General features: G+C 39.6%; 1 protein-coding gene across 3 annotated transcripts in view; it reads left to right on the forward strand.

The window, feature by feature from the left end:
- LOC139757234 (uncharacterized) overlaps positions 1 to 17,973 on the forward strand; it is an 84,073-nt gene that overhangs the window by 35,676 nt on the left and 30,424 nt on the right. For all 3 annotated transcript variants that reach the window (XM_071677482.1, XM_071677502.1, XM_071677492.1), the window contains exons 7-8: positions 8,356 to 8,469; positions 12,112 to 12,829. In XM_071677482.1, the coding sequence (XP_071533583.1) occupies positions 8,356 to 8,469; positions 12,112 to 12,829 (832 nt within the window). The remainder of the gene's footprint in view (positions 1 to 8,355; positions 8,470 to 12,111; positions 12,830 to 17,973) is intronic.

Raw genomic sequence — 17,973 nt, forward strand, 5'->3', positions numbered from 1 at the left:
ATTAAACAGTCCTTCAGTACACTCACCCCATCTCCTCATCACTTTATCAATATCTGTCATCACTTCCCCTTTTGCTTTCTTCACCAATGTTTCCATTTGTTCTCATGTTTTTTCCACATTATATACCTCTCCCTAAGGTTTACTGATACTCTCATACCCCTACTCTCATTTACTGTCTTTTTCAACCTCTACTCCTCCTTTTTGACTTCCTGCCACTTTTTCGTATACATCCCCCAATCATATGCACTCCTCTCCTGTAAGTACTGCCCAAACACCTCTTTTTTTTTTCACTAGCTACTTCACTTCTTCATTCTACCACTCACTACCCTCTCTAATCTGCCCACCTCCCACCTTTGACAAGCTGTATGCATCTTTTGCTCTTGCCTTTAGCCATTCTACACTTAATCTCTCCTGTTATTTCTTTACATGAGTCTCTTTTTTAAGCTTACTTGTAAAAACAAAACATTATAAAAATCCAACATAGTTTATGAATTAATATGTCAACAAGGATACTGCGAGATCCTAACTAACATGATCTGCATGGGGAGCACAGCCTGTAAACTGTCTGGAAGACTTATTCTAGAAGCTACAAGAAGGCTTCATTGAAGTACATCTCACCAAGAAGGATAACACGGCCATCACACAAGATTTTTTTATTTGTTTATTTTGCTTTGTCGCTGTCTCTCGCGTTAGCAAGGTAGCGCAAGGAAACAGACGAAAGAATGGCTCAACCCACCCACATACACATGTATATACATACACGTCCACACATGCAAATATACATTCCTATACATCTCAACGTATACATATATATATATACACACACAGACATATACATATTTACACATGTATATAATTCATACAGTCTGCCTTTATTTATTCCCATCTCCACCCCGTCACACATGAAATAACGACCCCCTCCCCCCGCATGTGCGCGAGGTAGCGCTAGGAAAAGAAAACAAAGGCCACATTCGTTCACACTCAGTCTCTAGCTGTCATGTAATAATGCACCGAAACCACAGCTCCCTTTCCACATCCAGGCCCCACAGAACTTTCCTTGGTTTACCCCAGACGCTTAACATGCCCTGGTTCAATCCACTGACAGCACATTGACCCCGGTATACCACATCGTTCCAATTCACTCTATTCCTTTCATGCCTTTCACCCTCCTGCATGTTCAGGCCCCGATCACTCAAGGTCTTTTTCACTCCATCTTTCCACCTCCAATTTGGTCTCCCACTTCTCCTCGTTCCTTCCACCTCTGACACATATATCCTCTTGGTCAATCTTTCCTCACTCATTCTCTCCATGTGACCAAACCATTTCAAAACACCCTCTTCTGCTCTCTCAACCACACTCTTTTTACTACCACACATCTCTCTTACCCTATAATTACTTACTCGATCAAACCACCTCACACCAAATATTGTCCTTAAACATCTCATTTACAGCACATCCACCTTCCTCCGCACAACTCTATCCATAGCTCATGCCTTGCAACCATATAACATTGTTGGAACCACTATTCCTTCAAACATACCCATTTTTGCTTTCTGAGATAATGTTCTTGACTTCCACACATCCTTCAGTGCTCCCAAAACTCTCGCCCCTCCCCCACCCTATGATTCACTTCTGCTTCCGTGGTTCCATCCGCTGCCAAATCCACTCCCAGATATCTAAAACACTTCACTTCCTCCAGTTTTTCTCCATTCAGACTTACCTCCCAATTGACTTGTCCCTCAACCCTACTGTATTTAATAACCTTGCTCTTATTCACATTTACTCTCAGCTTTCTTCTTTCACACACTTTATCAAACTCAGTCACCAGCTTCGCAGTTTCTTACACGAATCAGCCACTAGTGCTGTATCATCAGCGAACAGCAACTGACTCACTTCCCAAGCTCTCTCATCTACAACAGACTGCATACTTGCCCCTCTTTCCAAAACTCTTGCCTTTACTTCTCTAACAACCCCATCCATAAACAAATAGAACAACCATGGAGACATCACACCCCGGCCGCAAACTGAGAACCAATCACTTTCCTCTCTTCCTACATGTACACATGCCTTACATCCTAGATAAAAACTTTTCACTGCTTCTAACAACTTGCCTCCCACACCATATATTCTTAATACCTTCCACAGAGCATATCTATCAACTCTATCATATGCCTTCTCCAGATCCATAAATGCTACATACAAATCCATATGCTTTTCTAAGTATTTCTCACATACATTCTTCAAAGCAAACACCTGATCCACACATCCTCTACCACTTCTGAAACCACACTGCTCTTCCCCAATCTGATGCTCTATACATGCCTTCACCCTCTCAATCAATACCCTCCCATATAATTTCCCAGGAATACTCAACAAACTTTTTTTTTTTTTTTTTTTTTTTTTTTATACTTTGTCGCTGTCTCCCGCGTTTGCGAGGTAGCGCAAGGAAACAGACAAAAGAAATGGCCCAACCCCCCCCCATACACATGTACATACACACGTCCACACACGCAAACATACATACCTACACAGCTTTCCATGGTTTACCCCAGACGCTTCACATGCCTTGATTCAATCCACTGACAGCACGTCAACCCCTGTATACCACATCGCTCCAATTCACTCTATTCCTTGCCCTCCTTTCACCCTCCTGCATGTTCAGGCCCCGATCACACAAAATCTTTTTCACTCCATCTTTCCACCTCCAATTTGGTCTCCCTCTTCTCCTCGTTCCCTCCACCTCCGACACATATATCCTCTTGGTCAATCTTTCCTCACTCATTCTCTCCATGTGCCCAAACCATTTCAAAACACCCTCTTCTGCTCTCTCAACCACGCTCTTTTTATTTCCACACATCTCTCTTACCCTTACGTTACTTACTCGATCAAACCACCTCACACCACACATTTTCCTCAAACATCTCATTTCCAGCACGTCCATCCTCCTGCGCACAACTCTATCCATAGCCCACGCCTCGCAACCATACAACATTGTTGGAACCACTTTTCCTTCAAACATACCCATTTTTGCTTTCCGAGATAATGTTCTCGACTTCCACACATTTTTCAAGGCTCCCAAAATTTTCGCCCCCTCCCCCACCCTATGATCCACTTCCGCTTCCATGGTTCCATCCGCTGACAGATCCACTCCCAGATATCTAAAACACTTCACTTCCTCCAGTTTTTCTCCATTCAAACTCACCTCCCAATTGACTTGACCCTCAACCCTACTGTACCTAATAACCTTGCTCTTATTCACCTTTATTCTTAACTTTCTTCTTCCACACACTTTACCAAACTCAGTCACCAGCTTCTGCAGTTTCTCACATGAATCAGCCACCAGCGCTGTATCATCAGCGAACAACAACTGACTCACTTCCCAAGCTCTCTCATCCCCAACAGACTTCATACTTGCCCCTCTTTCCAGGACTCTTGCAAACTTATACCTCTGTAATTTGAGCACTCACTTTTATCCCCTTTGCCTTTTTACTATGGCACTATGCAAGCATTCCGCCAATCCTCAGGCACCTCACCATGGGTCATACATACATTAAATAACCTTACTAACCAGTCAACAATACAGTCACCCCCGTTTTTAATAAATTCCACTGCAATACCATCCAAACCCGCTGCCTTGCCGGCTTTCATCTTCCGCAAAGCTTTTACTACCTTTTCTCTGTTTACCAAATCATTTTCCCAAAACCTCTCACTTTGTACACCACCTCGACCAAAACACCCTATATCTGCCACTGTATCATCAAACACATTCAGCAAACCTTCAAAGTACTCGCTCCATCTCCTTCTCACATCACTACTACTTGTTATCACCTCCCCATTAGCCCCCTTCACTGAAGTTCCCATTTGTTCCCTTGTCTTATGCACTTTATTTACCTCCTTCCAAAACATCTTTTTATTGTCCCTAAAATTTAAGATATGATTATTGTGATTATTAAATCTGCAAGAATACTGCCTCGTGAACAAAACACAAGACACCTATGTATCGCAGAAGCACTAACTACTAAGAAACAACAACTAAAACTCAACATCCGGAATACAGTTCAAGACAGACTCATTTCATCAATGTTCCCCTGCATCGTGTTACAACCAATGAACTGGCGATGCTATGTGCACATCTGCTTTCTGGTATTACCCAGCCTTATCCTGCTACCTGAAGTCATTCTCACCTGCTCTGTTGACTTCACATACTCCTGAAGATGATTTGACAGATTCAGATCGAAACACTGAGACAGCCTTTATAGGTATTTACATAAATTTCCCACCCAAGTAAAAAAGAGATATTAGACAGTATGAGAAATTTAGAAACTGATAAAAAACTAGTTACCTTGTCATTTTAACAGAGTATATACATATATGTATTTTTTTCCATTCTTGATTGCCATTTCCTGCATTAGAAGTGTTGCAGCAGGAACAGACAAAGGAAAGCTGCATCTTCTTACATCCATTCTTTGTCATGTGATATGAACTAGAACCACAGCACCCTGACATGCTTGATGGAGTACATTTGATACCATGCGATTAGTCTTGATCAGCCTCCAAGCCACCACACACACAAGTACATTACAATAAAAGACTGAAAAACAGTTTGCTTATCATTTAAATCGCCAAGGGTGCAGTGAGAAATGTGTGGAAAGAGAGATAACTGTCATTATGGGCAGAGATTGGTAAGTTTGATGGTATAGTTGCCCCATCATTGCTGTATGGATGCAAAACATCGACCTAGGACAGAAAAGGATGAATGTGTAGGAAATTAAATGTTCAAGAACAATATGTGTTGCAAGGGGAGTTCATTGAATAAGAAATGATAGAGTAAGAGAGAGATGTGGTAGTAAGAGGAGAATGTATGAGAGAGCTGAAGAGGGCATGCTGATGTGGACTAGATATTTGGAGAGGATAAGTAAGAAAGGGATGACGAAGAGTATATACGTGACAGAACAGAAGCAGAAGAAACAAGGAAAGGGGGTATAAAAAAGGAGATAGAAGGTTGGAATGAAAGTTGTTTTGAAGGCTAGGGGCCTGAACAAGCAGGAGAGTGTGAGGCATGCAAGGGATAAAGGGATAAATTGGAACAATGTGCATCAAAACAATCTCACCCTTCTTCTTTCATGCCCTGGAGAATTATGGGCCAGTTTTAAGTGTCACGCATTGACCAAAGAGGAAGTTCTTATCAAAGAAGCCAAGAGAGAATACTAAGTGAGTATTGCAAGAGATAGATTTTTTAGATTCATCAATAATGAGAAACATGAAAGGAGTGGAATAGGACCCTAAATGAATGCAGATTGTGTGGACAATGAAAGCATAGCAACAACCGTGAACAAGTTTTTTTAGGTTTGTTTTTATGCTAGAAAGCAACGACACAAATTTTCAAACAGTGATGAACAGCACTCACATGATGTAAGAATGTACCATCACAGTTAGAGAAGTACTAGATTGTTTCTATCTATGAGTAATTAAAACGACAAACATGAAATTGCCGAACTGTTAACCCATATTTTCAATAAACCTCTCCAGGATGGAGTAACCTCACAGGACTGGAGACTGGCAGACATCACTCCTATATACAAAATGGGGAGGCTGTGAATTGCCCAGTAACTACTGTCCTGTTAGCCTCACATCAGTTACATGTAAACTTCTGGGTTAAGTTATCAAAGATAAAATCATAGTCTATCTGGAACAACACAGCCTGATCAATAATTGTAATACATAGCATGACTTTAGAAGGTGCAGATCATGCCTAACATACCTCCTTGAATTTTATCATAAATCATTCAGTACTCATGACAAGACAGAAGCAATAGATATTTGTGGATTTCAAACAGCCCTCAACAAATTACACATTAAATTGAAGCACAAAGTATGGGCCTCAGGGATTACTGGTTGCGTAAAAAATTGGTTAGGAGCCTTGTTATGTGATAGGCAGCAGAGAGTCATAATGAATGAGGAATCATCATCATGGTCACTTGTTACTAGAAGAGTTCCCTAGGGATCTGTATTTGGGCCTGTATTTTTCATCATCAATATTAACGATATTGATTTAGGGCTAAATAAGCTAGTGACCAAATTTGCAGATGACACAAAGATCAGCAGTGCCATATTAACTGAAGAGAATAGGCTAAGGGTGCAAGAGGATCTAGATATAATCTTTGGATGGCCTAGTAGATGGCAATAGCCATTTAATGTCAATAAGTGTCAGCTGTTACAAGTTGTAAATCTAAACAAAAAATTTTATGATGAACTGATGGGCCACAAGATAGAGGACATTGCTAGTGTGAGGGATGTAGGGGTCACTGTCTCTAATAACTTCAAGTTCTACCAGCATTGTAATGAAGCTACTAAAAAAGCAAATAGAATGTTAGGATTTATTAACAGAAAGTTTACATACAAAGGCAAGGATGTAATATTGGCACTGTACCTTAGTCTCGTTAGACCACACTTCAGATATGCAGTGCAGGTTTGAGCCCCCAACTTAAGCAAGGATATTCTTAAATGGGAAGCAGTGCAATGAAGAGCAACTAGATTGATTCCTTCCTTGTGTAACATTGCATATGGTGTGAGACTGTGAGAATTGAACTTGTTCTTCCAGAAGCAAGAGGCACCTCCTGGGCAAATTAATAGAATGTTTCAAAATATTTAGAGGATTCAACAACATCGATGTTGAGAATTTCTTTATGGTAGCACCAGATTCCTAATGAGAGGAATTAGATTAAAACTTAGAGGTTACCGAGTCAGTCTGGACTGTGCAAATTATTTTTGCCAACGACAATACTGATTCATGGAGTGAGCTCTCAGAAAGTGTTCAGAGCAGCACCCTTAATATCTTCAAAATTAGGCTTGATCAACATTTGTTACTCCGGTATTAAATAATTCATTTAATCAGTCATCATAACGTAAAGGTATATCATGCTACCTTCTCAGCCACTGATCTCTCCCTGGCCATGCTTTGGTAGAGGGTGAATAAGAGTTATTGTATCATTCTTCAGCATCAGGAATAATACAGGCATGGTAAGTCAAAAGGCTGGAGCTGAAGTTTATCCTTAGTATTGTCTCTATCAGCAGGGTATTTTTTCTACCTGTTTTACCTCTGGCATGTGCCAGAGAGAGTGCAGGGTGGGGAGGAGAGAGTTTTTGCTTTATTCTTCTTTTTCTTCTGCTGCTTTCAAGGGGGCTTTTTTTTTTAGCATTAAGGCCAAGCTACCTCACATAGACCTTGGATCTATGTGGTCTGTGTATCTGTTTGTATACATGAGATGATGTGCTATCAGTGGGCTGAAGAAGGGCATATGAAGCATTCAGGAGAAGCCATGGAAAGATCTTTGGGGCCTGATAGTGCTTACTAGGCTCTGGTTTCAGTGTAATATACATGACAGTTAGAGTGGATGTAAGTGAATGAGGCCAGTTTCCTGATGCTACTTTGCTAATACAAGAAATGGTGAACTTGTATGAAGGAAAAGGCAAGAAAGAGAATTGATGAAAAAATTAGGTTTTTGGTGAAATTTTGAAGGTCATGGCAACATTTTCATCATTGGTTCATCAATGTAGGGGATCTGGGTGATAAGAGCTTCACTATTGGTTCATTTGAGTGTTAATTAATTTCTTGGTACTCTACCAGATTTTCCTCATAGCTTCCCCTATTGATATTTACTGTGTTGAATGAAAAGAAATTATCCAAGCTGCTCTTCCCTAGTATTGATTTGTTCTCGACAATGAATTCTAGCATTCCATAAGAAAATCTCTTAACCCTTTTGCTGCAGAACACACCTTCATGTGCACACAAATTAATCTCCATTCACCACAGAAAGTGCATTTATGCTGTGGACTTCAAAAAGGTTTTTGTAAACACCCTGCAATCTTCCTTGACTCCTCCCATAACACAGAGTGGCCACGTTTGTCCAGAAGGTGCTGCCATCTTGAAGCACTGAGTTAAATCCCAGATATAAACAGTACCAGCTGATCCACACCCCTTTCAGCCATGCAGGGTCATCTAAATACGCTGTACATTTTTCTTCCACGAATACGGTAAGTTTGTTGTATTTTGAGGAAATAATGATCTGATATGAAAATCTCAAGGTCTTTGATGGCAAATGACACTTTTCGGGAACTTAAATTTGAATGATACACTGCAGCAAAAAGGTTAATCTACATAATTGATAAGATGGTAGGGCTAAATTGAATGTTTATTGATATTTTTTTAACAGGAGTGGATAGATAAAGACACTTAACAGTCCTAGATGTGCACCAAATTGCAGTTGCAGTTGATAACACAATGATTACTTTTTGCACAGGGAGTATCATGAGTGGAAAATTTGACTAATGTCGATGTATTTCACTGAATAACAGGAAAGTAGTGCAGTGCAACTTGTGTTCAGCTCTATTCTACTCAAAGAGGGCTTATGAAGCACATACCTATCATCATCGTGAATCTGATTTGTTTGCCACTAATGAGGAAATGAGGTAAGATGACACACTTTCCCATCATTTTGTAAATTAGATGACTCTACAAAACATTTTAGATTAGAAATGTGAAAAGAACATTTGTGTTGATAAAGAGTAGTTCTATGTAGAAAAAGAATGCAAAGTATACAAACAGGTTTTAGGATAGTCTAGCAAGCCTATTCCAGGGTATTGTATGTTTCTGCTCTCTTCCAGCTCATGGTGAAGGGACTTATGCTCTGATCACCGCATTCCCTTGGAAACTTCCCCATGTGGGGTGGTAGGGACAGAAAAGTTTTCAGGCTTTTCTGCTCCAACTCACTTTTCTAACATTTTCAGTCTCCTTTACACCTTCCCAGATCCTTTAATTTTAATATGTTCTAACTTTTCCCTTCCTGAACATAGGTTTTTTTTCTAAATTTGTACCTCACGCTTTGTAAGTCTTCACCAACCTGGCATCTTGCATTCCCTTTGTGGGGTGGTAGGGACAGAAAAGTTTTCAGGCTTTCCTGCTCCAACTCACTTTTCTAACATTTTCGATCTCCTTTACACCTTCCCAGATCCTTTAATTTTAATGTATTCACTAACTTTTCCCTCCCTGAATGTAGGTTTTTTTTTTTTCTCAATTTGTACCTCACTCTTTGTAATTCTTCACCAACCTCTCATCATGCATCCTCTTTATATCATATGACCAAACCACTTTAAGATATTTATTTTTTCCTTTTAACTTAGTACATGACATCATATCATGTGTAGTTTCATGTCGGAGACATCTTACATCCTTTACACTTTTTACTGTTGCTTTATTGCAGGTGCAGGCACTGTAAACATATTTCAGATTACTAATTTTGTGGCATCTCAAAGCAGTGAGAAGAGCAAATAATTCAGCCTGAATAGTAGAATGGCCTGCTCCATTACATGTCCATTTCACAACTTTATTTTAAAGATGGCAAAACTATAGCATTCTTCACTTCTTTTCTACATTCTTGGTCATATCTTTCCTTTTTCATATTTCTTCCCAAGGATCCAGTTACCTTCCCTTCTTGGACAGATCTATCCATTATTTCCCCTTCCATTTTTAGGGATTCTTATTCAGGAAAACTCATTCCCATAAAAGGTGCATGCATATGTGCACTTGATAAGCTGAGGTTATTGATTTTGGATTTAATGATAGGAATAGTAGTTTATTTTTTTTAATATACTTTGTTGCTGTCTCCCGCGTTTGCGAGGTAGTAAGAAGAAAATATCTTGAATGAAGGTAAATAGTGTAAGTAGAAAAAGACATCAGATGGAATCTTTTTTATTACTACACATCTCTTACCCTTTCATTACTTACTTGATCAAACCACCTCACACCACATATTGTCCTCAAACATCTCATTTCCAGCGCATCCACCCCCCGCACAACCCTATCTACAGCCCATGCCTCACAACCATATATCATTTTTGGAACCACAATTCCTTCAAACATACCCGTTTTTCCTCTCCGAGATAACATTCTCACCTTCCACACATTCTTCAACACTCCCAGAACCTTCGCTCCCTCCCCCACCCTGTGACTTACTTCTGCTTCCATGGCTGCTAAATCCACTCACAGATATCTAAAACACTTCTCTTCTTCAAGTTTTTCTCCATTCAAATTTACCTTCCAGTTGACTTGTCCCTCAACCCTACTGTACCAAATAACCTTGCTCTTATTCACATTTATTCTCAGCTTTCTTCTTTCACACACTTTACCAAACTCAGTCTTCAGCTTCTGCAGATTCTCACCCAAATCAGCCACCAGTGCTGTATCATCAGCAAACTACAACTGACTCACTTCCCAAGCCCTCTCACCCACAACAGACTGCATACTTGCCCCTCTCTCCAAAACTTGCATTCACCTCCTTAACAACCCTATCCATAAACAAATTAAACAACCATGGAGACATCATGCACCCCTGCCACAAACTGACATTCACTGGGAACCAATCACTTTCCTCTCTTTCTACTTGTACACATGCCTTACCTCCTAAATAAAAACTTTTCACTGCTTTTAGCAACTTACCTCCCACACCATATACTTTTAATACCTTCCGCAGAGCATCTCTACCAACTCTATCATATGCCTTCTCCAGATCCGTAAATGCTACATACAATTCCATCTGTTTTTCTAAGTAATTCTCATATGCATTCTTTAAAGCAAACACCTGATCCACACATCCTCTACCACTTCTGAAACCACACTGCTCTTCCCCAATCTGATGCTCTGGCACTATGCATACATTATGCCAATCCTCAGGCACTTCACCATGAACCATACATACATTGAATAACCTCACCAACCAGTCAGCAACACAGTCACCCCCCTTTTTTTAATAAATTCCACCGCAATACCATCCAAACCCGCCGCCTTGCCGGCTTTCATTTTCCACAAAGCTTTCACTATCTCTTCTCTGCTTACCAAACCATTCTTCCTGACTCTCTCACTTAACACACCACCCCGACCAAAACACCTTATATCGGTCACTCTATCATCAAACACATTCAACAAACCTTCAAAATACTCTCTCCTTCTCACTTCACCACTACTTGTTATTACCTCCCCATTAGCCCCCTTCACCAATGTTCCCATTTGTTCTCTTGTCCTACGCACTTTATTTACCTCCTTCCAAAACTTCTTTTTACTCTCCCTAAAATTTAACGATACTCTCACCCCAACTCTCATTTGCCCTCTTTCCACCTCTTGCACATTTCTCTTGACCTCCCACTTGTTGCTTTTATACAAATCCCAGTCATTTGCAATACTTACCTGCAAAAATTGTCCAAATGCCTCTCTCTTCTCTTTCACTAACAATCTTACTTCTTCAACCCACCACTCACTACCCTTTCTAATCTGGCCACCTCCCACCTTTCTCATGTCACAGGCTTCTTTTATGCAAGCCATCACTGCTTCCTTAAATACATCCCATTCCTCCCCCACTCCCCTTATGTCATTTGCTCTCACTTTTTTCCATTCTGAACTCAGTCTCTCCTGGTACTTCCTCACACAAGTCTCCTTCCCAAGCTCACTTACTCTCACCACTCTCTTCACCACATCATTGTCTCTTCTATTCTGAAAACCTCCATAAATCTTCACTTTGGCCTCCACAGGATAATGATCAGACATCCCTCCAGTTGCCCCTCTCAGCACATTAACGTCCAAAAGTCTCTTTTATGTGCCTATCATTTAACATGTAATCCAATAACGCTCTCTGGCCATCTCTCCTACTTACATATATATACTTATGTATATCTCTCTTTTTAAACCAGGTATTCCCAATCACCAGTCCTTTTTCAGCTCATAAATCTACAAGCTCTTCACCATTTCCATTTACAACAATGAACACTGCATGTACACCAGTTATACCCTCAACTGCCACATTACTCACCTTTGCATTCAAATCACCCATCTCTATAACCTGGTCTTGTGCATCAGAGTTTTAGAAGTGATTGTATATTTCATTTTGTGATGGAAATGGTTCTTTAGTTTAATCTGGTGTATTTAAGAAGCAGACTTAGAATTTTTAGTCAGTTTGATTCTACAGCAACAGAAATATTTTAACATAGCCCAAACTCCTTTACATTAGTCAAAGAGCAAGGTAAATATTCTAATACATGGGCCATCTTTTTCTTCACTTTAAGGCAACAAGTAGTACAAAGAATAGATCAAGATTTTGATCAGCGGAGGGTTCCTTCTACTGTAGAGCGTTACCTGTCAGCATCTGCAGTAAGTTCTAACCGTTCTGCTACATGGCGGAATATTCGAGCTGCAAAAAGGACTCAAGTTCTAGAACAGCCATCATTGCCCTCAGAAGAATCTCTTGATAAAGATATGAGTAAACCTCACACTACCTCAAGATCATTATTTGCTGATACATCAAAAGTAACAATGATACATCACCCAGACTCTTCACTGAGAGATGATAAATCTCCTTTGCTGTCAACAGGTGGACTAGTGATTGGTGAAGAAGGAAAGATATATAAAGGGTTTGATGAAGAGCATGGAAAGAGAACTGTAGACAGAGAAGTTAGTAGTTTTATGTGTTGGGAATCAGAGGAGAAGGATGGATGTAAGAAGAGGATGATGGATGATCCTGAGGAAGATGATTGTGAAATAAGTAGCCTAGGAACTGTAAATCCAGATACTGTCATGTTCAATCCAAGAGTCATGGCAGGAGAAAGCAGTAGCACTGATACTTTTTCACTGAAGCCTGGAAGAATGCAGTCAAAGGATAATAATGATGTAAAGAGAGATGACATAGAAATAGATAATGGAGTAAAGAAAGGACTGGGAAGACTTCATGCCAGCAGCCATGTGGAAGGAAGAGACAGTGATGGAAGTGACAGTGGAGAATTAGTGGTATGTTCCCCATTGCATTTGTTTGGAAGTACTCTATTTTAACATTTTATGTATGACAGTATAGCATTTATATCCAGTTCTAATTTCCTGTATGGGGAGGAGCATTTGCCATTTCAGTCACCAACCACCTCCAAAGTAAACTTGTAGAACCATGCAGTAGTGCTCATAATACTGTCTCCTTAGGAAGGTTGAGTAAGGATGATTATTTTGTTACAATTGGAGCAGGTGCTTAGTGCTTAACAATACCTAACTCCTACCATACTACAGTTCCTGCTTTTAAACCAAGAGGAGCTTCTGAATATCTTATACTTTTTAGTAATAATGCACTTGTTCCAAGCCACCATACTTTTTAGTAATAATGCTCTTGTTCCAAGCCACCATACACCTCTTTGCACAGTTTATGGTTGGAAATCTAAAATCAGTTTTTTAAGTGGTTATGGAAGGTTTTATGAGTTGTTTATTCAAACTTAAGTGCAGAACTAATACTTTATAGAATTTTATAGTACAGAATGTTGGTAGTTTCTCTTTTAGGTTCATTATACATGAAATCTAGAGACAAAATGTTTGTGAATAAGGCCATTCTTTGCGTGCTCTTGATGCTGCTATGTGAAAGCAGAATAGTCTTTAAGTTTCAGGAATATAAAGTAAATGATTATAGATTATTGAACGTCGGTAAAATGAAGGATGATCTTGGCAGATCTCCATTCTTTTTTTCCTTGAAAGTGAGCATGCATGAATTATATATTTTTTCAGATTATATTTTTTCAGGATTGTTGAATGTGTTTGATGACTTGGAGGCAGATTTAGGATGTTTGGGTTGGGGAGATATGCAGTGTGAAAGAATAATGGCAATTGGTATTGTGAAAAGATAAGAGGTGGTAAAACCTTGCTTAAGATGAAATGTGATAAGATGACTAGATTGGATAGTATTGTAGTTTAATCTTTTAATAAAGAGGTTCTGTTGTTGATTGGTTAGTTAGGATTTTCACTTTATGTATGGATCATGATGAGGTCCCTGAGGATTGTAAGAAGGCATGTATAATGCCACTGATGAAGGGAAGGGATACAAAGGTGAGTGTTTGAATTACAGAGATATGAGTTTGTTGAGTGTACCTAGGAAGTTGTATGGAAGAATGGTGATTAAGAGGATGGTGGCATGCATAGAGCCTCAGACTGGGGAGGAACGGTGTGGTTTCAGAAGAGGTAGAGGATGTTTGGATCAGGTGTTTGCTTTAAAGAATTTGTGAGAAATACTCAGAGATACAAGATTTGTATGTGGCATTTATGGATATGGAGAAACTGTATGATTAAGTTGATAAAGATACTCTGTGGAAGGTGTTATGAATGTTTAGTGTGGGAGGAAAAGAATTGGGAATAATGAGGAATTTTTATCACGAGAGTAGGTCATGCTTGCAAGCAGGTGGAGAGGAGGGTAAGTGGTTCCAGGTGAAGGCGGTTGTGCAGCAGGGGTGTGTGATGGCCCCATGGATGTTTAATCTATTTATTAATGTGGTAGTGAGGAAGGTAAATCCAAGAGCCTTGGAGAGAGGAGCAGGTATGAAGTCTGTTTAGGGTTGGGGGTGCATAGGTGGTGTCATATGTTCGCTGATGGCAAATTCAATTGAGTAACAGCAGAAATTGGTTTCTGAGTTTTGGAGAGTGTGTGTGAAAGGAGATAGTTGAGAGTACATATGAATAAAAGCAAGGCTTTCAATGGAGAATGGAGAAAATTTGGAGGAAGTGAAATGTTTTAGATACCTGGGAGTGGATATTGCAGTAAATGTAAACAAGGAAGCTGAGGTGAGTCATAGGGTGGGTGACTGTGCATAGGTACTAGGGGCACTGAAGAAGGTATGCAAAGAATGTTATCTCATAGGGAGGGCACAGATGAGTATTTTTCTAGGTATGGTAGTCCCAGTGGTGTTGTATGATGCAGAGCAAGGAGTATAATTGAGAATGTATAGGAGAGGGTAAATGTGTTGGAAATGATATGTTTGAGGGTGAAATGTAATGTGAGGAGGGTTAATCTAATAAGAAATGGAAGGGTAACAGTGAGATGTAATAATAAAAAGAGTATGATTGAGAGCTGAACGAGTGGGTAAGTATGATTGAGAGCTGAATGAGTGGGTAGAGGTTGACAAAGAGAATACATGTGTCATGAGAGGAAGGGACAAGGAGAAGGGGAAGACTGATTTGAAGATGGAGGGATGAAGTGAATATGGTTTTGAGTGTTTGGGGCCTGGACGTGTGGGAGGGTGAAAGGTATGTACAAGTTAGAGTGAAATGGATTGATGTGGTATACAAGAGGTGACATGCTGTCAGTGGATTGAATCAGGACATATGAAGCAGCCAGGGGTAACCATGGAAAAGTCTGTGGGGCCTGGTTAGTGGATAGGGGGCTGTGGTTTTATTGTTTCACACATTCCTGCTAGGGATTGAATGTGAGCAAATAAGGCCTTTTTTTTCTTCATTTCCTGGCTTTGCTTTGCTTATATGGAAAACAGCAAACAAGTGTGAAAGAAAACAAGAAAAGTTTTCAGATAGATTTTAGGAGAATATGTGAAGGAGAAATTTGAAAGTAAATGTGAACAAGAATAAAAGGAATTGTAGCAGGGGGTGACAGGATGGTTTGAGTTTAAGTTGAAAGGAGTGGAGTGCTCTAGACACCTGGGGGTGGATGTGGCAATGGGTAGACTCGTGGGGGCTGACATGAGTCACTTGGTGGGAAATGGGCTAGGGTCTGGCCAGTGTGCATCAAGGAGCTTGTGCTCCAAGAGGTCAGTGTCTGAGGGTAAGGACACTGACTTAAGGTATGTTTGAAGGTATAGAAGTTCTAATAGTGTTATATGGATGTGAGTTTTTGGCCTCAAATACAAAAAGAAAGGAAGAAGGTGGATGTGTTGGAAATGAAAATGCAGAGAGAGGTGTGATAGGAAGTGCCATCTGATGGAGAAGGCTGACTTTCTTTTTTTTTCTGACAGCATCGATCATCTCAGGTGAAAGAAAAGAGAAAAAGATAGTAGAAAATAAGCAAGGCTCTACAGGCATTCATTGAACTGACTCTTATAGGAGGAAAGATCATATGAAGAGGGAAAGATGAAAGGAGAGAATATCATAGCTTAGGTGTTCGAGAGAAGGAGGTATCATAACAGCTGATCTCTGAATTGCCAATCTTCACATCAAAACAACCAGTTATTCCATAGGTCTAATCCTAGAAAGCAGGGATGCATGCAGACAGCACATGAAAACAGTCACCAAAATAAGACCTGTAGAACAGAGAGGGGGCAGCCACATCATAATGTACAAAAAGGGAAGGTTGAAGAGGATGATACTAGGAGATTTAATAAGACAGAGGGCTTTTGATTTGATAATGGTTAATAGGTAGGTAGATGAAAAGCCATCTCAAATTTGTGAGCAATACTCCAAACTTGAGTGAGTAAAACCCTAGTAGACATGAAGTAACTGCTTACAAGAGTAATGATTATGGTACCTGTAGAACACTCTTAGCTTTTGGGAAGCAGACTTTGTGGGGTTTACATGATAGAATGGAGGATATGGTTATGCCCAACAAGTTTATGATATTACAAGATTGAATTATAGTGTTTTGATATTGACTGGAGGGATATGAATGTAGGGAGAAATTGCATTCATGCACTACTGACTTTAAAAGACCACAGCTTCCTTATTCTAAGATGTTAGAAAGAGGAGAAGAGGGAAACTGAGTTGAATTATATGAAGTGGAATCTTTAGTATGAGTGAATAGGGTTAGAAGTAGAAGAAAGATCTTATATTTAGAGAAGGAAGAAAGTAGGCAATAAGATAGAACTCTAAGGAACTTCACTGTTGATATGATAGGAGGGGAAAGTTGCTCCATCAATAACAACTGCAGTGGAGAGGTGAAAGAGGAAACTATGCATTAGGGAACAGACAGAAGTGGAGAAACCAAAGGAAGAGAGTATGAAATGCAAATACTTGTGCTACACCCTGTCATATCCATTAGAGATGTCAAAGGCTATGATAAAAGTTTCATACCAAAGTCCTGAAGAGAAGAAGACCAGAGGTGAGTCATTGGAAAGCACAGCAGTAGACTTAGTATTTTTCAATCTGTGCTTGTGATTAGAAAGAAGGGAATGAGATTCTAATTGTTTGAGAAAGTGAGAGTTTGCTTTTGGCATTTAGAAGGGATGAACAAAGAAAGAAAGACATGAAGAGGTTCTATATGTCATGACAAATTAGAAGGAGCAAGGTAGAGAGGGAGAATGAGAAGAGTTGGGGAGATGGAATGAGAGAGGATTTGGGGTATGTGTGCCTAAACATTTAGGAGAGCAACATGCAGCTCTTTAAGGAGCTTGTGTGATTCTTAGTCCTTACTTGTAATGCAATAAAGAATATTATTTTCAGTAATTAATGAACATTTTTAGAGTCACAGAATCCCACTGATGTGTTTACAGCTTTCCCTTACCAATACTGACTTTGCTTTAAATTATTTCACTTCTGAATGACATGTTTTACAAGAAATTTTTCTTGCTCTGCTAAGACTTTTCTGTTTATGACTGGCAGCAGTAATAAGCAAATCACTCAATCATCGATTGCACAGGTAATCATATGTGCTGCTTATACTCAGATTATTGCTAAATGTCCCAGAGTGATAACTTGTATGTTATATTTTGTGCATAAATGTATTAAAATCTTAACTACATAATTTGCTCTGATAGTATATGATTGAAAAACTGTTTTAACTTTTCTTAATTAATTTTTGTAACAATCTCACAAAATTGCTTTCCACTTCAAAAAATTAAAAGTGCATATGAAGTGAGTCTGTTTGTTGCCAGGTATCAATCCACTTTCAGATTGAAAGTTTGTGGAAATGGTGGTATCATTTCCTCATCAAACTGTACTTTGTAAGTAACCATGAAAGAAGTAAAATGACAGAAAGAACTTAGAAACATTAATTCAGTGGAAGTCAATGCAGGAAGCTAAAGTATCTGCTTAAATGAGTACTCTCAGAAAAATAATCAGCCTTTTTTTTTGTCTGTTTTCCTGGCACTTCCTCGCTGAAGCAGGGGATAGCAATACTGTTTTCCTGTGGGGCAGGTAGTGACAGGAATGGATGAAGGCAAGCAAGTAGGAATATGTATGTGTAT

The sequence above is a fragment of the Panulirus ornatus genome, chromosome 2 (assembly GCF_036320965.1).
Source record: "Panulirus ornatus isolate Po-2019 chromosome 2, ASM3632096v1, whole genome shotgun sequence".
NCBI lineage: Eukaryota > Metazoa > Arthropoda > Malacostraca > Decapoda > Palinuridae > Panulirus > Panulirus ornatus.